Raw genomic sequence first — 23,050 nt, 5'->3', positions numbered from 1 at the left:
AATTCAAATTCGTCCTGCTTATATATATATATATATATATATATATATATATATATATATATATATATATATATATATATATATATATATATTCTATCTGTATAACCTACCTGTACCAGATAATGATACAAACCTAATAGAAAATATTAGGTTAATTTAAAAATTCGAATGAATTAAATGAACATTAACATTTAATGAATAGTTGGTGTTCCAATGTTGTGGATGCTCACTAAAACTCTTCGATTCTTGTGATTTGAATATCTCATTTGTGCCTATAAAAGGCACAAATCAGAGATGTATTTCGTCCTAGATTGAAACTGTTCTTGCCATCACCATTAACCATCTTCAAAAGAGTTCTAAAGATGCCTTCCCTTTTTATTGCTGTAAAAGATATCCAACCTATACACAAACTTAGAGGTATTAGAGTACGTTGTGTAAGGGTGTATGTAGTGCCTGAAAGTAGGGGAGGAGGGAATACCATCAAGAGTATGGAGTGTTTGCTCCATGATGATCAGGTAATACATTTTTTTTACTGCATTTGTAACAGAGACATGTTTACATCCTTAGTTCTTCATTCAGCAGATAGAGTCAAAAAATACAAGTAACAGTAGAAAAAATGATAAAGTCATGGGACTGATTATTGCTTTATTTCTTTCTTATTTGCAGGGAGATTATATACATGCCAATATTCAGAACACAGATGTTAGAAAATACAAACAAGTTATAAAAGAAGGACAACTCTATGAGATAAAAAAAAATTATGCTATTACAAATTATTACATGTACAAGATCACACAATACAAGTATATGCTTAAGTTCAATTACAAAACAGAAGTCAAACTGATAAATTCTAAAGGGTTTTCCCTGCATATGTTTCGGTTGACCAGTTTTGTTTCTTTGAAAGATCCAAATGAAGTAAATGAAAAAGAACTCATTGGTACTACTGTTCTACTCTTCCTATTACAATGAAAAAAAAAAAAACTGCTTAATCTTATATATAACTTATGTTATTTAAATATTTTGCAGATGTTATGGATCGTGTAGTGGAGATCTATAATCCTGTTGACAAGATTGTGGGTGGTAGAGCAGCAAAATTGATTGACTTTCAAATATGTGATAATGCGTATGGTTATACTTTATTAGAAGTCTGTCTAGATGAAGTAAATTTAGCTTAAATCCTACATGTATTTTATCTATTAACTTAACTGAGTAATTACTGTTTATGCCTACAAAAAACAGTGACAATTACTTGATGTGTACCTTGTGGAATTCTCATGTGGACTCTCTACTGCCATATTACAATTCTGATTCGAAGGAACCATTGATTGTAGCTATTCAGTGCTGTAGGGCCAATGTGGTCAATGATGAGTTTTATAAGCTTAGTCATATTTCCTATTTTGTGTCACTATGTGAACCTAAGTAAGACTATTTACCCCATATACATACTTAAGTAAGATTGTAACTACATACTTTTTTGTAGGTGAGGTTAGAATAACATCATCATATGATGCAACTAAGCTATGGTTTAATGAGGAGTTTGATGAGTTCAAGGACTTCAGATTCAAGTAAGACTATTTACCCCACATACATATTTAAATTTTGCAGGGTAAGTAAACTACTTCAATATTCTGTAAAATCTTCCTTTTGTGAATGTTAAAAGTTGAAGAAACCCCTCTAAAAAGTTTCGGCACTGGCACTCTACACTCACAGTCAACAGGGATTGAACGTTTCCAAAATGGTGAAACAATTGTCTCAATAATTTTTTATCTCTATAAAATCCAAGGGGTGAGTTATCTCTACGCATTTTTTGTAATTTGAATTGTTGATCTTATATTTAACATATTTTCTCTAACTAAATTACAGGATGGTCAGTATTTTGTTCCTGCTGAAATAATTGCTATAGAGGCTTCAAGAGGTGAGTGGTACTACATGGCCTGCATGAAACCTGGCTGTAACAAGAAACTCAAAGAATTTGAAGGGTCCCTAGTATGTGACAAGTGTGAAAAACACTACCAAGAAGGTACAGCAAGGTATAAAATTTTGGTTAGAGTTTTAGACAAAACTAAGGATGCACCATTCCTGCTTTGGGATTGTGAAGTGGCTGATTTGGTTGGCATTCCAACTGCTCTTTTGTATCAAAAGTACAAACAAGTATTTTCTAATATTAACCTTTTTTAAAAACATTTCTGTTTTAAAGTTTAGATTTAAACTAACCCTAATACTTAGCAGATAATGGGTAGAAAAAATGGCGGTCAAATTTTTTTATCAAATGAATGGCTCAGATTGATCAGATTTTAATTTTTCCTTAAGATTTCATAATTTATCCTTAATGAATATGATTTTCCGTTAACTTTTCTGTTAAATATTATCTTTTTCCGTTAATTTCTGTTAGTTCACCATTAACTTACTCATTGATTTCAATAACAAAGGTCTTAGGTTCGAACCCCATCCCAATCAAAGTTGGCATAATTAGTACTCTATTTTACTTTTATTAAATTAAATAATGATTTAGTAGCTACAACAAAAAATAATACATATGCATTTCTTTAGTTTAGAATTATGTGTCTACTATGTCTTTATTCAAAAAAAAAATTATTCATTATCAATAAATTAAATAAGAGAAATAATTTCATTAGTTATATTGTCTTTATTTTTCTCCAATATAACAATTCTTTATATTCAAATTCATCAATTGATTATATTCGCTACATTGTCCCTACAATGTCTTTATTAAAAAAAAATTATTCATTATCAATAAATTAATTAAGAGAAATAATTTTTATTAGTTATATTGTCTTTATTTTTCTCTAACGTAAAAATTTCTTTACATTCAAATTCATCAATTGATTATATTCACTAAATTGTCTATTATCTTTTTTTTTTTGTGCACTATTTTTAAATTAAATATCAAAGTTATAATACAAAATAAGCTATATATTTATTTACCAAGTATTTTATTATTACCATGAAAAAATTAAAAAAATATATAATTAATAAAGTCAATAATATTAACTACTTGAGAGATTTGTTGGCAAAGAAAGTATTCAAATCACACAACAAATTGAAGTGAGAACTACCTTACAATGTCCTTGTTTGACAATGAGCAGTTAGCGGTAACGGATTATAGTAGCGGATTTGACCAGCAAATTATATCAACAGTTGGCAAAAATATATTTAAAACAATTAGTTGTTTAGATTAAAATGTAAAATGACCAAATGATACATATATTTAATAATAATAATAATAATAATAATAATAACAATAACAATAACAATAATAATTGTTTAAAAAAAATATAATTAAGCCAATCATATTAATTAACTACTTGTGGGATTTATTGACAAAAAGAGTATCCGAATCACACAACAAATTGAAGTGCAAAAACTACCTCCCAATGTCCTTGTTTGGCAATCAGCAGTTAGCTCTTCAATATTAGTATACATTTAATATTTTATGCCTTAATTTTTAGTTGCCCTCCCTTATGTCCCGTATTTGGTTTCAACCATACCTATACAATTATTTTATTGACAATTACAATTATTTTATTGACAATTATAATCAATCTTGACTATATTATCTTGCATTTATAAATTTAAAATTACCTATTTAAATAGGCAAATTCAACATTCAATTATATATGCGCGTAAAAAACTAGTATAGATAAAATGTAAAAATTCAACGGTCTATTTGACATTTTTTCTTTAAAACAATTTTCTTTAAAGCAATTATTTGATCAGACAATTTGTGCACCAAAGTCACTAGCATCTTAACCTCATGATCGAAAGCCTTTTTGGTCTCCTCCGCTTTGTGGGTCAGCTCGTCTACAGTGACATGCATCTCGTCAATCAAACTTTTCCTTTTCATGACAGAAGCATACAACTTGTCGTATTCCGCCTCCAATTTAGCACCCCTCTGACTCTCACTCAGCTCATCGTTGCTCACCATAACTTTAATCTGGAAAAAAGCGCAGAATTTTAAATCCAATTAACTGATTGAATCCAAATTCCAAGCAATCTAAATCTGAAATGCATGGATTAAAAATTCAAAATTGCATAAGAGAAATTGAAAAGAATACAACACAACACAATCTAAATCTGAAATGCATGAATTAAGAATTCAAAATTGCAATAGAGAAACCGAAAATGATACAACAAAATCTAAATCCGGAGTGTAGGGATTAAGAATTCAAAATTGCAACAGAGAAGACGAAAAGAATACAATAGAATCTAAATCTAAAATACAATGCAGGGATTAAGAATTTGAAATTGATGTATGAAAATCGAAAAGAATAGAACATCATTTACATTTAAATTACAATGCAGGGTGTGAATTCGAAATTGTAGTAGAGAAACATAAAAAAATATATATATACAACACAATCTAGATCTGAAATACAATGCAAGAATTAAGGATTCGAAATTGAGGGCAGTAAAGAAAACAACACAATCTAGATTTGAAATATAAGGATTAAGAATTAAAAATTGTAGTGGAGAAAGAAGGCTACTTTTGGAATAGAAACACAATACGATATTAAGATGTATACCCTGGTAGAGATTAGCAATGATATATTACTCCAATTTATATATATAACAAATTATATAAAAGTCAATCTATATTAGAGAATCGAAATGAAGAAATCACCATTGCCACTAAAAAACGTGTGGACCTGAGAAAAAGTCATGGCATTTATTTTTTATTTTTTTTTAACTGTTTTCTCTTTTATGGTAAAAATTAAACTATAATAATATTTACTTAATTTAATTTTTTTTTTAAATATTTAATGGAGGGGTGAACCATACAAGACCGAAATACAATTTCAATCAGCTAGGGCAAATTATATCATGCACCGCGGTGCATAATTGATTATGCACCGCGCGTCAAAACGACGTCGTGTTATTTAATGAAAACAAACGCTATCTGTTTCGTGCCGTTCTGCGCCATTTCGCAAAAAGTAACTTTGTTATTCAGTTTTATTTTGTATACACTGTAGTTTCATTTCGATGTAACTACAGTTTCATATCATATAACTACATTTTCATTCGATATTATAACACCAAATATGTGAAAATGTTAATTAATTTTATTTTATATACACCATAGTTTCATTAAAACAGAACTACATGATCATTTTGATATAACTACAGCTTCATTACTCAATGTACACTCAAAAATGTGAAATGTTATTCAATTTTATTTTATATATACTGCAGTTTCATTTCAATTCAATTGCAGTTTTAGTTGATAATATAAAAATAATACGTGAGGTAATGTCAGTTTAGATATCAGTTTCACTTCAATTGAATTGCAGTTTCAGTTGATAATATATAAAACAATACGTGAGGCAGTATCGGTTTAGATACATAGTATCAGTTAATAATTAATACACCAAATATGTGCACTCCGTTAACTATAACAGCGCGTCGTTTCTTTACTTAAAGAAACGGCGCCGTTTTGACTGTGGTGTACGTGCACCGCGGTCCACGATATAACAACTGATCAGATAAAGGTTTGGCGCCCTGCCAGAACTCCACATTCGGCATCTTCAAGCACTGCCTTGACCTCATCCGGCAGAACTTCGAGGAGCTATAATCCTCTTGGTAGAATTTTGGATATGGCTGCTAATGCGTCCGCAACACGATTTTGTTCACGCAAGATCAGAGAAACATTCCATTCCTCCACCCTGCTTAACACCCTTTTGCATTCAACGAGGATATTTTGAGCTATGATATTCTGCTCCGTTGATTTGTTTCTTTTGGCCATTGAAAATGTGAAAGATATGTCTTTGTAGTTAATTTCACTTTTGGTCCTATAATTATTGAGGTCTTGTTAATTTCAATCCATGACTTTTAAAACTGTCAATTTAGTATCTTAACTATTCAATTTTTATCAATTTTGGTCACTCTGATCAAATTGCCCTGCAAAACTCACTGAAAAATATAAATAGGTAAAATAAATCGGGTATTTTAGCCTTTTTACTTATCTTTTCTGTCTTCTTTAAAATACTCTCATTATTTACGTTCTTTATCGGGTTTAGTAATTCGGGCTACCCAAGGACGGAGCCAAAGGGGGGTAGGGGCAGCTCCCCCCCCCTCACCCCACCCCTACCCCATATATAATCTTTGTATGTATATATGTATATATAGTACAAGTTTTATTATTACTTTAAAAAAAACTATTAAATAAAAGAGTTAATATCGTTTGAGGTCCTCCGAGTATAGGGGTTTTGCCACGTTTAGTCCTAAACTTTCAAATTGACCATCTGTGGTCCTTCAACTTTCAAATTTAACCATTTGTGGTCCAAGTTAACCACTCATGGTCCTTCGAGTTTCAAAACTTAACCAGTTGTGATCCTCTTGAAAGGACCATGGTTGGTTAAATTTTAATAATTGAAGGACCATGAGTGGTTAACTTGGACCACAAATGATTAAATTTGAAATTCGAAGGACCATATATGGTCAATTTGAAAGTTTAGGACTAAATATGGCAAAACCACTATACTCGGAGGACCTCGGATGGTATTACCTCTAATAATAAATGAGTTAGATTAGTTGGTAGAACACATGTTTGGAAATAGTAAAGGTCAAGGGTTTGAATCCTTTTGCATCAACATAGTTTTACAGTTCACACACACACACATCTATACTATATATAAAAACAAAATCCTGAACTTTAACTTCCTGCCCAATTGCTTAAAAATCTCTCTTTCTAATAAAAATATATTGTTTTCTACTTTCATATTCGTACTATAATTATAAGTTAAAATGCTTATTCTAATATTATAAAATAGTGTAATACAATTCCTATTCTAACCTATACTATATATAAAAACAAAATCCTAAACTTTAACTTCCCGCCCAATTCCTAAAAAAATCCTCTTTCTAATAGAGAGTGCTTTAGAGAGAGGGAGAGTGGAGAGGAAAGAACCCCCTAAAAAGGAGGGTCAATGGCCCTTATATAGGCTCACGGATTGACCCGCTATCTTTGACTTTGAACCGTAGACCAGGACTAGAACCGTTTGACCCCGACCCGACTATAAAATGAGAACACGGAGTGTACGGAGAGCTTGAACCCGGGGTATATTCCCCATCAAGAAGCCCCCTCAGTCTGTGCCCTGACGATGAGTGAATGAGGAAGGGTTCGGGCTGGAAAAGCTGACTACACGGTCTGCGACCTACGGTGGTTGCCTCGTTAAAAACCTTAAGCTAATAAAAAACCAGTGGGAAAAAGTTTTAGCCAAGGGAAAAAGAGCACAATGCTAAACGCAGTCTGGTGGACTAAAGAAAGGGATTGCCCGACCTAGGAGTCGGTTTTGCAACATGATTCGAGAGGTCGAATCTTTCCCGATCTAGCGATCGGGAAACTAGCCATGATCGAATTGCTAGGTATGACCGAGTGGACGGATTAATTGCGATCGGGAGATCTAACTTTACCAATCATGGTATTGGATTTAGGTATGACCGGAAAGTCGGATTACGTGCGATCGAGGCAATTTCTCCCTTTTTGCACTCAGTTTACGAACCGAGAGTCCCAAGCGGGGGACACTAGGAGACCCGATAGTCTAACGATAACTAGTGTCAATACATATTTATAAACTTTCAATGATTTTGATTCTTATCATTTATAATTTTCTTGCAAAACATGTTATAATATATCATTAAAATTTTCTTATTTTATAGTTTCACCCACACCAACATTTTCAACGTTATTATTTTTATCCGTCGTAACAAAAATTTTTAAATAAAACATATAAAAATGTAATTAATAGTTGCTTAAAATAAAAAAATTAAAAATATAATATTCATAATATATTAAAAGTTATACCTGATATATTGTTAGGCATCAAGCAAAATAGTTATTATTTGCAATAGCAATTTGGGATTGCGAACAACAGTTCGCTATTCGCAGTAGCTTGTTGTTAAAAAAAAAAGGAAAAAAATTATATTACGAATATAAACAAAAAATGAATAAAACTCACAATATACAAGTATTTATATGAATATTATGAAACATATACTAAAATTTGATGGTGATAGATGAAAAATTTGCTTTGTTAATGTATTTGAGGAGAAAAAGTTCATAGATAAAGTTTAGAAGTTAGAGAGAAAAGTTTGGAAGATAAGGATAAAAAGTTTGTAGAAAAAATAAAAATCAAAATATACGAGCAATAATGAAGAAAAAATAATCTGTACAATTTATAGAAAAAGATGGTAAAGTTTAGGAGGGAAACAAAAGTGGTAGAGTTTAGCTATGAAGAAAATATAGAATAATGAAGAAAAAAAAAATTTATCGAATTTAGGTATAAGATTTATAGAGTTTAAATAAGGAGAAAAAAAATAGAGTTTAGATAGATTGATAAAATATTCAGAATTGGTAGAAAGAAAAATTTGAAATCTTGGAGTTACGTGTCGGATTTCAACTATTTATATTTGAAAAGGAAAAATATACAGGAGTCCTAAAATAAAAAATTAAAAAAAAAAAAGTTTACAAAAGTTCATAACTTTTTTAATACCCCATGACTTTTAAACCACATTATACTTTTTTATCTTTATACTTTTTATTCCATTTAAATTCTCATATACTCCAAACAATATAATTGAAATTTACAGTAATTTTATTCATGCATACTAAACAATGAAACTTGAATTCATACTTTATTATTATCGTATTCCTTTCTCAAAAAATTACAAATTTTTTCCTTCCATAATTCCTCATTGCAACAAAACGGCCTATTCCAGTGTATTAGTTATTTAATGGAAAATTATTATGTGGACTTGAGTCCACCTTGCAAGGTGAAACCGGGGTCAAAAATCTACAATTTATATACTAAATGTTCACAATTTTTATTTTTATATATTAAATGTTCACAATTTACCTACGGAATGTTCACAATTTTATTGTGAACATTCAGTATAGGCAAATTATACCGTGCACCAGGGCGCACAATGCATTGTGCGTCCTGACCATAACGGCGTCGTTTTGACCATGTTTTTTTTAGAAATCCTGTTTCCCATTTCTATTGTTAAATTCAAAAAAAAATTATCTGTTTCGAATGTACATAAACTCATAACAGAATACGCATAATCTAACATAATACATAATACACATAAACTCATAACAGAATACACATAATCTAACATAATACATAATACATAATACACATAAACTCATAACCATAATCTAATCTAACTATAATAAAACAATAACTTGCTGAAGTTTTCATTTTCCCGCCCACCTAATACTACGCCGTTTTGGCTTAAGTTACTGCTATTACATTTTTCCCGCTCATGCATTGTGATGTGTATTTCCCATGCGTTAATGATAATTCGGCTAATTAATGCTAGATTCTTTACCTTCATTATACCCCTCATGGGAATACCAATGCATATAATGTCAGAGAATTATAATCGTTTCTGACCTTTCAAGACCACAATATAATTCAAATTCGTCCTATAATTTTTCTCCTGCTTTTATATATATATATATATATATATATATATATATATATATATATATATATATATATATATATATATTTATATTCTATCTGTATAACCTACCTGTACCAGATAATGATACAAACATACGCAGAGAAATTATTACAAGCCCCTTGGAATAATACAAACCTAATAGAAAATATTAGGTTAATTTAAAAATTCGAATGAATTAAATGAACATTAACATTTAATGAATAGTTGGTGTTCCAATGTTGTGGATGCTCACTAAAACTCTTCGATTCTTGTGATTTGAATATCTCATTTGTGCCTATAAAAGGCACAAATCAGAGATGTATTTCGTCCTAGATTGAAACTGTTCTTGCCATCACCATTAACCATCTTCAAAAGAGTTCTAAAGATGCCTTCCCTTTTTATTGCTGTAAAAGATATCCAACCTATACACAAACTGAGAGGTATTAGAGTACGTTGTGTAAGGGTGTATGTAGTGCCTGAAAGTAGGGGAGGAGGGAATACCATCAAGAGTATGGAGTGTTTGCTCCATGATGATCAGGTAATACAATTTTTTTTACTGCATTTGTAACAGAGACATGTTTACATCCTTAGTTCTTCATTCTGTAGAACAGAGTCAAAAAATACCAGTAACAGTAGAAAAAATGATAAAGTCATGGGACTGATTATTGCTTTATTTCTTTCTTATTTGCAGGGAGATTATATACATGCCAATATTCAGAACATAGATGTTAGAAAATACAAAGAAGTTATAAAAGAAGGACAACTCTATGAGATAAAAAAAAAATTATGCTGTTACAAATTATTACATGTACAAGATCACACAACACAAATATATGCTTAAGTTCAATTAAAAACAGAAGTCAAACTGATAAATTCTAAAGGGTTTCCCCTGCATATGTTTCGGTTGACCAGTTTTGTTTCTTTGAAAGATCCAAATGAAGTAAATGAAAAATAACTCATTGGTACTACTGTTATACTCTTCCTATTACAATGAAAAAAAAAACTGCTTAATCTTATATATATAACTTCTTATGTTATTTAAATATTTTGCAGATGTTATGGATCGTGTAGTGGAGATTTATAATCCTGTTGACAAGATTGTGGGTGGTAGAGCAGCAAAATTGATTGACTTTCAAATATGTGATAATGCGTATGGTTATACTTTATTAGAAGTCTGTCTAGATGAAGTAAATTTAGCTTAAATCCTACATGTATTTTATCTATTAACTTAACTGAGTAATTACTGTTTATGCCTACAAAAAACAGTGTTAATTACTTGATGTGTACCTTGTGGGATTCTCATGTGGACTCTCTACTGCCATATTACAATTCTGATTCGAAGGAACCAGTGATTGTAGCAATTCAGTGCTGTAGGGCCAAGGTGGTCAATGGTGAGTTTTATAAGCTTAGTCATATTTCCTATTTTGTGTCACTATGTGAACCTAAGTAAGACTATTTACCCCATATACATACTTAAGTAAGATTGTAACTACATACTTTTTTGTAAGTGAGGTTAGAATAAGATCATCATATGATGCAACTAAGCTATGGTTTAATGAGGAGTTTGATGAGTTCAAGGATTTCAGATCCAAGTAAGACTATTTACCCCACATACATATTTAAATTTTGCAGGGTAAATAAACTACTTCAATATTCTGTAAAATCTTCCTTTTGTGAATGTTAAATGTTGAAGAAACCCCTCTAAAAAGTTTCAGCACTGGCACTCTACACTCAAAGTCAACAGGGATTGAAAGTTTCCAAAAGGGTGAAACAATTGTCTCAACAATTTTTTATCTCTATAAAATCCAAGGGGTGAGTTATCTCTACGCATTTTTTGTAATTTGAATTGTTGATCTTATATTTAACATATTTTCTCTAACTAAATTACAGGATGGTCAGTATTTTGTTCCTGCTGAAATAATTGCTATAGAGGCTTCAAGAGGTGAGTGGTACTACATGGCCTGCATGAAACCTGGCTGTAACAAGAAACTCAAAGAATCTGAAGGGTCCCTAGTATGTGACAAGTGTGAAAAACACTATCAAGAAGGTACAACAAGGTATAAAATTTTGGTTAGACAAAACTAAGGATGCACCATTCCTGCTTTGGGATCGTGAAGTGGCTGATTTGGTTGGAATTCCAACTGCTCTTTTGTATCAAAAGTACAAACAAGTATTTTCTAATATTAACCTTTTTTAAAAACATTTCTGTTTTAAAGTTTAGATTTAAACTAACCCTAATACTTAGCAGATAATGGGTAGAAAAAATGGCGGTCAAATTTTTTTATCAAATGAATGGCTCAGATTGATCAGATTTTAATTTTTCCTTAAGATTTCATAATTTATCCTTAATGAATATGATTTTCCGTTAACTTTTCTGTTAAATATTATCTTTTTCCGTTAATTTCTGTTAGTTCACCATTAACTTACTCATTGATTTCAATAACAAAGGTCTTAGGTTCGAACCCCATCCCAATCAAAGTTGGCATAATTAGTACTCTATTTTACTTTTATTAAATTAAATAATGATTTAGTAGCTACAACAAAAAATAATACATATGCATTTCTTTAGTTTAGAATTATGTGTCTACTATGTCTTTATTCAAAAAAAAAATTATTCATTATCAATAAATTAAATAAGAGAAATAATTTCATTAGTTATATTGTCTTTATTTTTCTCCAATATAACAATTCTTTATATTCAAATTCATCAATTGATTATATTCGCTACATTGTCCCTACAATGTCTTTATTAAAAAAAAATTATTCATTATCAATAAATTAATTAAGAGAAATAATTTTTATTAGTTATATTGTCTTTATTTTTCTCTAACGTAAAAATTTCTTTACATTCAAATTCATCAAATGATTATATTCACTACATTGTCTATTATCTTTTTTTTTTGTGCACTATTTTTAAATTAAATATCAAAGTTATAATACAAAATAAGCTATATATTTATTTACCAAGTATTTTATTAATACCATTAAAAAATTAAAAAAATATATAATTAATAAAGTCAATAATATTAACTACTTGAGAGATTTGTTGGCAAAGAGAATATTCAAATCACACAACAAATTGAAGTGAGAACTACCTTACAATGTCCTTGTTTGACAATGAGCAATTAGCGGTAACGGATTATATTAACGGATTTGACCAGCGAATTATATCAACAGTTGGTAAAAATATATTTAAAACAATTAGTTGTTTAGATTAACATGTAAAATGACCAAATGATACATATATTTAATAATAATAATAATAATAATAATAATAATAATAATAACAATAATAATTGTTTAAAAAAAATATAATTAAGCCAATCATATTAATTAACTACTTGTGGGATTTATTGACAAAAAGAGTATTCAAATCACACAACAAATTGAAGTGCAAAAACTACCTCTCAATGTCCTTGTTTGGCAATCAGCAGTTAGCTCTTCAATATTAGTATACATTTAATATTTTATGCTTTAATTTTTAGTTGCCCTCCCTTATGTCCCGTATTTGGTTTCAACCATACCTATACAATTATTTTATTGACAATTACAATTATTTTATTGACAATTATAATCAATCTTGACTATATTATCTTGCATTTATAAATTTAGAATTACCTATTTAAATAGGCAAATTCAACATTCAATTATATATGCGCGTAAAAAACTAGTATAGATAAAATGTAAAAATTCAACGGTCTATTTGACATTTTTTCTTTAAAACAATTTTCTTTAAAGCAATTATTTGATCAGACAATTTGTGCACCAAAGTCACCAGCATCTTAACCTCATGATCGAAAGCCTTTTTGGTCTCCTCCGCTTTGTGGGTCAGCTCGTCTACAGTGACATGCATCTCGTCAATCAAACTTTTCCTTTTCATGACAGAAGCATACAACTTGTCGTATTCCGCCTCCAATTTAGCACCCCTCTGACTCTCACTCAGCTCATCGTTGCTCACCATAACTTTAATCTGGAAAAAAGCGCAGAATTTTAAATCCAATTAACTGATTGAATCCAAATTCCAAGCAATCTAAATCTGAAATGCATGGATTAAAAATTCAAAATTGCATAAGAGAAATTGAAAAGAATACAACACAACACAATCTAAATCTGAAATGCATGAATTAAGAATTCAAAATTGCAATAGAGAAACCGAAAATGATACAACAAAATCTAAATCCGGAGTGTAGGGATTAAGAATTCAAAATTGCAACAGAGAAAACGAAAAGAATACAATAGAATCTAAATCTAAAATACAATGCAGGGATTAAGAATTTGAAATTGATGTATGAAAATCGAAAAGATTAGAACATCATTTACATTTAAATTACAATGCAGGGTGTGAATTCGAAATTGTAGTAGAGAAACATAAAAAGAAAATATATACAACACAATCTAGATCTGAAATACAATGCAAGAATTAAGGATTCGAAATTGAGGGCAGTAAAGAAAACAACACAATCTAGATTTGAAATATAAGGATTAAGAATTAAAAATTGTAGTAGAGAAAGAAGGCTACTTTTGGAATAGAAACACAATACGATATTAAGATGTATACCCTGGTAGAGATTAGCAATGATATATTACTCCAATTTATATATATAACAAATTATATAAAAGTCAATCTATATTAGAGAATCGAAATGAAGAAATCACCATTGCCACTAAAAAACGTGTGGATCTGAGAAAAAGTCATGACATTTATTTTTTATTTTTTTTAACTGTTTTCTCTTTTATGGTAAAAATTAAACTATAATAATATTTACTTAATTTAATTTTTTTTTAAATATTTAATGGAGGGGTGAACCATACAAGACCGAAATACAATTTCAATCAGCTAGGGCAAATTATATCATGCACCGCGGTGCATAATTGATTATGCACCGCGCGTCAAAACGACGTCGTTTTATTTAATGAAAACAAACGTCATCTGTTTCGTGCCGTTCTGCGCCATTTCGCAAAAAGTAACTCTGTTATTCAGTTTTATTTTGTATACACTGTAGTTTCATTTCGATGTAACTACAGTTTCATATCATATAACTACATTTTCATTCGATATTATAACACCAAATATGTGAAAATGTTAATTAATTTTATTTTATATACACCATAGTTTCATTAAAACAGAACTACATGATCATTTTGATATAACTACAGCTTCATTACTCAATGTACACTCAAAAATGTGAAATGTTATTCAATTTTATTTTATATATACTGCAGTTTCATTTCAATTCAATTGCAGTTTTAGTTGATAATATAAAAATAATACGTGAGGTAATGTCAGTTTAGATATCAGTTTCACTTCAATTGAATTGCAGTTTCAGTTGATAATATATAAAACAATACGTGAGGCAGTATCGGTTTAGATACATAGTATCAGTTAATAATTAATACACCAAATATGTGCACTCCGTTAACTATAACAGCGCGACGTTTCTTTACTTAAAGAAACGACGCCGTTTTGACTGTGGTGTACGTGCACTGCGGTCCACGATATAACAACTGATCAGATAAAGGTTTGGCGCCCTGCCAGAACTCCACATTCGGCATCTTCAAGCAATGCCTTGACCTCATCCGACGGAACTTCGAGGAGCTATAATCCTCTTGGTAGACTTTTGGATATGGCTCCTAATGCGTCCGCAACACGATTTTGTTCACGCAAGATCAGAGAAACATTCCATTCCTCCACCCTGCTTAACACCCTTTTGCATTCAACGAGGATATTTTGAGCTATGATATTCTGCTCCGTTGATTTGTTTCTTTTGGCCATTGAAAATGTGAAAGATATGTCTTTGGAGTTAATTTCACTTTTGGTCCTATAATTATTGAGGTCTTGTTAATTTCAATCCATGACTTTTAAAACTGTCAATTTAGTATCTTAACTATTCAATTTTTATCAATTTTGGTCACTCTGATCAAATTGCCCTGCAAAACTCACTGAAAAATATTAATAGGTAAAATAAATCGGGTATTTTAGCCTTTTTACTTATCTTTTCTGTCTTCTTTAAAATACTCTCATTATTTACGTTCTTTATCGGGTTAAGTAATTCGGGCTACCCAAGGACGGAGCCAAAGGGGGGTAGGGGCAGCTCCCCCCCCCCTCACCCCACCCCTGCCCCATATATAATCTTTGTATGTATATATGTATATATAGTACAAGTTTTATTATTACTATAAAAAAACTATTAAATAAAAGAGTTAATATCGTTTGAGGTCCTCCGAGTATAGGGGTTTTGCCACGTTTAGTCCTAAATTTTCAAATTGACCATATGTGGTCCTTCGACTTTCAAATTTAACCATTTGTGGTCCAAGTTAACCACTCATGGTCCTTCGAGTTTCAAAACTTAACCAGTTGTGATCCTCTTGAAAGGACCATGGTTGGTTAAATTTTAATTATTGAAGGACCATGAGTGGTTAACTTGGACCACAAATGATTAAATTTGAAAGTCGAAGGACCATATATGGTCAATTTGAAAGTTTAGGACTAAATATGGCAAAACCACTATACTCGGAGGACCTCGGATGGTATTACCTCTAATAATAAATGAGTTAGATTAGTTGGTAGAACACATGTTTGGAAATAGTAAAGGTCAAGGGTTTGAATCCTTTTGCATCAACATAGTTTTACAGTTTACACACACACATCTATACTATATATAAAAACAAAATCTTGAACTTTAACTTCCCGCCCAATTGCTTAAAAATCTCTCTTTCTAATAAAAATATATTATTTTCTACTTTCATATTCGTACTATAATTCTAAGTTAAAATGCTTATTCTAATATTATAAAATAGTGTAATACAATTCCTATTCTAACCTATACTGTATATAAAAACAAAATCCTGAACTTTAACTTCCCGCCCAATTCCTAAAAAAATCCTCTTTCTAATAGAGAGTGCTTTAGAGAGAGGGAGAGTGGAGAGGAAAGAACCCCCTAAGAAGGAGGGTCAATGGCCCTTATATAGGCCCAAGGATTGACCCGCTATCTTTGACTTTGACCCGTAGACCGGGACTAGAACCGTTTGACCCCGACCCGACTATAAAATGAGAGCACGGAGTGTACGGAGAGCTTGAACCCGGGGTATATTCCCCATCAAGAAGCCCCCTCAGTCTGTGCCCTGACGTTGAGTGAATGAGGAAGGGTTCTTATTTTATAGTCTCACCCACACCAACATTTTCAACGTTATTATTTTTATCCGTCGTAACAAAAATTTTTAAATAAAACATATAAAAATGTAATTAATAGTTGCTTAAAATAAAAAAATTAAAAATATAATATTCATAATATATTAAAAGTTATATTTGATATATTGTTAGGCATCAAGAAAAATAGTTATTATTTGCAATAGCAATTTGGGATTGTGAACAACAGTTCGCTATTCGCAGTAGCTTGTTGTTAAAAAAAAAGGAAAAAAATTATATTACGAATATAAACATAAAAGAATAAAACTCACAATATACACGTATTTATATGAATATTATGAAACATATACTAAAATTTGATGGTGATAGATGAAAAATTTACTTTGTTAATGTATTTGAGGAGAAAAAGTTCATAGATAAAGTTTAGAAGTTAGAGAGAAAAGTTTGGAAGATAAGGATAAAAAGTTTGTAGAAAAAATAAAATTCAAAATAAACGAGTAACAATGAAGAAAAAATAGTCTGTAGAATTTATAGAAAAAGATGGTAAAGTTTAGGAGGGAAACAAAAGTGGTAGAGTTTAGCTATGAAGAAAATATAGGATAATGAAGAAAAAAAAATTATCGAATTTAGGTATAAGATTTATAGAGTTTGAATAGGGAGAAAAAAAAATAGAGTTTATATAGAGAGATAAAATATTCAGAATTGGTAGAAAGAAAAATTTGAAATCTTGGGGTTACGTGTCGGATTTCAACTATTTATATTTGAAAAGGAAAAATATACAAAAGTCCTAAAATAAAATAAACATAAAAATAAAAAAGTTTACAAAAGTTCATAACTTTTTTAATACCCCATGACTTTTAAACCACATTATACTTTTTTATCTTTATACTTTTTATTCCATTTAAATTCTCATATACACCAAATAGTATAATTGAAATTTACAGTAATTTTATTCATACATACTAAACAATGAAACTTGAATTCATACTTTATTATTATCGTATTCCTTTCTCATAAAATTACAAATTTTTTTCTTCCATAATTCTTCATTTCAACCAAACGGCCTATTCCAGTGTATTAGTTATTTAATGGAAAATTATTATGTGGACTTGAGTCCACCTTGCAAGGTGGAACCGCGGTCAAAAATCCACAATTTATATACTAAATGTTCACAATTTTTATTTTTATATATTAAATGTTCACAATTTACCTACGGAATGTTCACAATTTTATATATTAAATGTTCACATTTTGAATTGTGAACATTCAATATGTAAGTTGTAAACATTCAGTATAGGCAAATTATACCGTGCACCAGGGCGCACAATGCATTGTGCGTCCTGACCAAAAGGCGTCGTTTTGACCATGTTTTTTTTTTAGAAATCGTGTTTCCCATTTCTATTGTTAAGTTCAAAAAAAATTATCCGTTTCGAATGTACATAAACTCATAACAGAAAACACATAAACTCATAACAGAATACGCATAATCTAACATAATACATAATACACATAAACTCAAAACAGAATACACATAATCCAACATAATACATAATACATAATACATAATACACATAAACTCATAACATAATCTAATCTAACTCTATAATAAAGCAATAACTTGCTGAAGTTTTCATTTTCCCGCCCACCTAATACTACACCGTTTTGGCTTAAGTTACTGCTATTACATTTTTCCAGCTCATGCATTGTGATGTGTATTTCCCATGCGTTGATGATAATTCGGCTAATTAATGCTAGATTCTTTACCTTCATTATACCCCTCATGGGAATACCAATGCATATAATGTCAGAGAATTATATCGTTTCTGACCTTTCAAGACCACAATATAATTCAAATTCGTCCTATAATTTTTCTCCTGCTTTTATATATATATATATATATATATATATATATATATATATATATATATATATATATATATATATATTCTATCTGTATAACCTACCTGTACCAGATAATGATACAAACATACGCAGAGAAATTATTACAAGCCCCTTGGAATAATACAAACCTAATAGAAAATATTAGGTTAATTTAAAAATTCAAATGAATTAAATGAACATTAACATTTAATGAATAGTTAGTGTTCCAATGTTGTGGCTGCTCACAAAAACTCTTCGATTCTTGTGATTTGAATATCTCATCTGTGCCTATAAAAGGCACAAATCAGAGATGTATTTCGTCCTAGATTGAAACTGTTCTTGCCATCACCATTAACCATCTTCAAAAGAGTTCTAAAGATGCCTTCCCTTTTTATTGCTGTAAAAGATATCCAACCTATACACAAACTGAGAGGTATTAGAGTACGTTGTGTAAGGGTGTATGTAGTGCCTGAAAGTAGGCGAGGAGGGAATACCATCAAGAGTATGGAGTGTTTGCTCCATGATGATCAGGTAATACATTTTTTTTTTACTGCATTTGTAACAGAGACATGTTTACATCCTTAGTTCTTCATTCTGCAGATTGAGTCAAAAAATACCAGTTACAGTAGAAAAAATGATAAAGTCATGGGACTGATTATTGCTTTATTTCTTTCTTATTTGCAGGGAGATTATATACATGTCAATATTCAGAACACAGATGTTAGAAAATACAAAGAAGTTATAAAAGAAGGACAACTCTATGAGATAAAAAAAAAATTTATGCTGTTACAAATTATTACATGTACAAGATCACACAACACAAATATATGCTTAAGTTCAATTACAAAACAGAAGTCAAACTGATAAATTCTAAAGGGTTTCCCCTGCATATGTTTCGGTTGACCAGTTTTGTTTCTTTGAAAGATCCAAATGAAGTAAATGAAAAAGAACTCATTGGTACTACTGTTCTACTCTTCCTATTACAATGAAAAAAAAAAAAAAACTGCTTAATCTTATATATAGCTTATGTTATTTAAATATTTTGCAGATGTTATGGATCGTGTAGTGGAGATCTATAATCCTGTTGACAAGATTGTGGGTGGTAGAGCAGCAAAATTGATTGACTTTCAAATATGTGATAATGCGTATGGTTATACTTTATTAGAAGTCTGTCTAGATGAAGTAAATTTAGCTTAAATCCTACATGTATTTTATCTATTAACTTAACTGAGTAATTACTGTTTATGCCTACAAAAAACAGTGACAATTACTTGATGTGTACCTTGTGAGATTCTCATGTGGACTCTCTACTGCCATATTACAATTCTGATTCGAAGGAACCAGTGATTGTAGCTATTCAGTGCTGTAGGGCCAATGTGGTCAATGGTGAGTTTTATAAGCTTAGTCATATTTCCTATTTTGTGTCACTATGTGAACCTAAGTAAGACTATTTACCCCATATACATACTTAAGTAAGATTGTAACTACATACTTTTTTGTAGGTGAGGTTAGAATAACATCATCATATGATGCAACTAAGCTATGGTTTAATGAGGGGTTTGATGAGTTCAAGGACTTCAGATTCAAGTAAGACTATTTACCCCACATACATATTTAAATTTTGCAGGGTAAGTAAACTACTTCAATATTCTGTAAAATCTTCCTTTTGTGGATGTTAAAAGTTGAAGAAACCCCTCTAAAAAGTTTAGGCACTGGCACTCTACACTCACAGTCAACAGGGATTGAAAGTTTCCAAAAGGGTGAAACAATTGTCTCAACAATTTTTGATCTCTATAAAATCCAAGGGGTGAGTTATCTCTACGCATTTTTTGTAATTTGAATTGTTGATCTTATATTTAACATATTTTCTCTAACTAAATTACAGGATGGTCAGTATTTTGTTACTGCTGAAATAATTGCTATAGAAGCTTCAAGAGGTGAGTGGTACTACATGGCCTGCATGAAACCTGGCTGTAACAAGAAACTCAAAGAATTTGAAGGGTCCCTAGTATGTGACAAGTGTGAAAAGCACTACCAAGAAGGTACAGCAAGGTATAAAATTTTGGTTAGAGTTTTAGACAAAACTAAGGATGCACCATTCCTGCTTTGGGATTGTGAAGTGGCTGATTTGGTTGGCATTCCAACTGCTCTTTTGTATCAAAAGTACAAACACGTATTTTCTAATATTAACCTTTTTTAAAAACATTTCTGTTTTAAAGTTTAGATTTAAACTAACCCTAATACTTAGCAGATAATGGGTAGAAAAAATGGCGGTCAAATTTTTTTATCAAATGAATGGCTCAGATTGATCAGATTTTAATTTTTCCTTATGTTTCATAATTTATCCTTAATGAATATGATTTTCCGTTAACTTTTCTGTTAAATATTATCTTTTTCCGTTAATTTCTGTTAGTTCACCATTAACTTACTCATTGATTTCAATAACAAAGGTCTTAGGTTCGAACCCCATCCCAATCAAAGTTGGCATAATTAGTACTCTATTTTACTTTTATTAAATTAAATAATGATTTAGTAGCTACAACAGAAAATAATACATATGCATTTCTTTAGTTTAGAATTATGTGTCTACAATGTCTTTATTCAAAAAAAATTATTCATTATCAATAAATTAAATAAGAGAAATATTTCCATTAGTTATATTGTCTATATTTTTCTCCAATATAACAATTCTTTATATTCAAATGCATCAATTGATTATATTCGCTACATTGTCCCTACAATGTCTTTATTAAAAAAAAATTATTCATTATCAATAAATTAATTAAGAGAAATAATTTTTATTAGTTATATTGTCTTTATTTTTCTCTAACGTAAAAATTCTTTACATTCAAATTCATCAATTGATTATATTCACTACATTGTCTATTATCTTTTTTTTTGTGCACTATTTTTAAATTAAATATCAAAGTTATAATACAAAATAAGCTATATATTTATTTACCAAGTATTTTATTAATACCATTAAAAAATTAAAAAAATATATAATTAATAAAGTCAATAATATTAACTACTTGAGAGATTTGTTGGCAAAGAGAGTATTCAAATCACACAACAAATTGAAGTGAGAACTACCTTACAATGTCCTTGTTTGACAATGAGCAATTAGCGGTAACGGATTATATTAACGGATTTGACCAGCGAATTATATCAACAGTTGGTAAAAATATATTTAAAACAATTAGTTGTTTAGATTAACATGTAAAATGACCAAATGATACATATATTTAATAATAATAATAATAATAATAACAATAACAATAACAATAATAATTTTTTAAAAAATATAATTAAACCAATCATATTAATCAACTACTTGTGGGATTTATTGACAAAAAGAGTATTCGAATCACACAACAAATTGAAGTGCAAAAACTACCTCTCAATGTCCTTGTTTGGCAATCAGCAGTTAGCTCTTCAATATTAGTATACATTTAATATTTTATGCCTTAATTTTTAGTTGCCCTCCCTTATGTCCCGTATTTGGTTTCAACCATACCTATACAATTATTTTATTGACAATTACAATTATTTTATTGACAATTATAATCAATCTTGACTATATTATCTTGCATTTATAAATTTAGAATTACCTATTTAAATAGGCAAATTCAACATTCAATTATATATGCGCGTAAAAAACTAGTATAGATAAAATGTAAAAATTCAACGGTCTATTTGACATTTTTTCTTTAAAACAATTTTCTTTAAAGCAATTATTTGATCAGACAATTTGTGCACCAAAGTCACCAGCATCTTAACCTCATGATCGAAAGCCTTTTTGGTCTCCTCCGCTTTGTGGGTCAGCTCGTCTACAGTGACATGCATCTCGTCAATCAAACTTTTCCTTTTCATGACAGAAGCATACAACTTGTCGTATTCCGCCTCCAATTTAGCACGCCTCTGACTCTCACTCAGCTCATCGTTGCTCACCATAACTTTAATCTGGAAAAAAGGGCAGAATTTTAAATCCAATTAACTGATTGAATCCAAATTCCAAGCAATCTAAATCTGAAATGCATGGATTAAAAATTCAAAATTGCATAAGAGAAATTGAAAACAATACAACACAACACAATCTAAATCTGAAATGCATGAATTAAGAATTCAAAATTGCAATAGAGAAACCGAAAATGATACAACAAAATCTAAATCCGGAGTGTAGGCATTAAGAATTCAAAATTGCAACAGAGAAAACGAAAAGAATACAATAGAATATAAATCTAAAATACAATGCAGGGATTAAGAATTCAAAATTGCAGTATGAAAATCGAAAAGAATAGAACATCATTTACATTTAAATTACAATGCAGGGTGTGAATTCGAAATGGTAGTAGAGAAACATAAAAACAAAAAAAAATACAACACAATCTAGATCTGAAATACAATGCAAGAATTAAGGATTCGAAATTGAGGGCAGTAAAGAAAACAACACAATCTAGATTTGAAATATAAAGATTAAGAATTAAAAATTGTGGTAGAGAAAGAAGGCTACTTTTGGAATAGAAACACAATACGATATTAAGATGTATACCC

At 30.0% G+C, this 23,050-nt stretch overlaps 1 protein-coding gene and 3 long non-coding RNA genes across 4 annotated transcripts; 1 reads left to right on the top strand and 3 right to left on the bottom strand.

Moving 5' to 3' along the window:
• The first annotated feature begins 362 nt into the window (after positions 1-362).
• On the top strand, positions 363-2,178 carry LOC109159423. Its single transcript, XM_019307535.1, has 8 exons — positions 363-515; positions 667-702; positions 790-937; positions 1,027-1,123; positions 1,240-1,343; positions 1,481-1,565; positions 1,683-1,749; positions 1,864-2,178. The coding sequence occupies exons 1-8, from the start codon at positions 363-365 to the stop codon at positions 2,176-2,178; spliced, it is 1,005 nt and encodes a 334-aa protein (XP_019163080.1).
• Positions 2,179-3,645: 1,467 nt separating this feature from the next.
• Positions 3,646-4,538, bottom strand: LOC109159448. Its single transcript, XR_002050571.1, has 2 exons — positions 4,506-4,538; positions 3,646-3,955 (listed from the first exon to the last, which is right to left on the bottom strand). It is a non-coding gene; the product is annotated as an uncharacterized LOC109159448 (long non-coding RNA).
• An 8,590-nt stretch (positions 4,539-13,128) lies between these two features.
• LOC109159447 lies at positions 13,129-14,020 on the bottom strand. Its single transcript, XR_002050570.1, has 2 exons — positions 13,988-14,020; positions 13,129-13,438 (listed from the first exon to the last, which is right to left on the bottom strand). It is a non-coding gene; the product is annotated as an uncharacterized LOC109159447 (long non-coding RNA).
• Positions 14,021-22,149: 8,129 nt separating this feature from the next.
• On the bottom strand, positions 22,150-23,050 carry LOC109159445. The gene is made up of 2 exons (XR_002050567.1): positions 23,010-23,050; positions 22,150-22,459 (listed from the first exon to the last, which is right to left on the bottom strand). It is a non-coding gene; the product is annotated as an uncharacterized LOC109159445 (long non-coding RNA).

Source organism: Ipomoea nil, unplaced genomic scaffold, assembly GCF_001879475.1.
Source record: "Ipomoea nil cultivar Tokyo-kokei standard unplaced genomic scaffold, Asagao_1.1 scaffold2827, whole genome shotgun sequence".
NCBI lineage: Eukaryota > Viridiplantae > Streptophyta > Magnoliopsida > Solanales > Convolvulaceae > Ipomoea > Ipomoea nil.
Note: the sequence above shows the minus strand (reverse complement) of the source record. Positions and strands in the feature narration are given on the sequence as shown.

Excerpts from the sequence above, each read along its gene's own strand:
- LOC109159423 (XM_019307535.1), top strand. The coding sequence starts at position 363 with ATGCCTTCCCTTTTTATTGCTGTAAAAGATATCCAACCTATACACAAA. Across the intron at positions 938-1,026 it reads AAATGAAAAAGAACTCATTG|ATGTTATGGATCGTGTAGTG; the intron begins GTACTACTGTTC and ends AATATTTTGCAG. Across the intron at positions 1,124-1,239 it reads TTTCAAATATGTGATAATGC|TGACAATTACTTGATGTGTA; the intron begins GTATGGTTATAC and ends TACAAAAAACAG.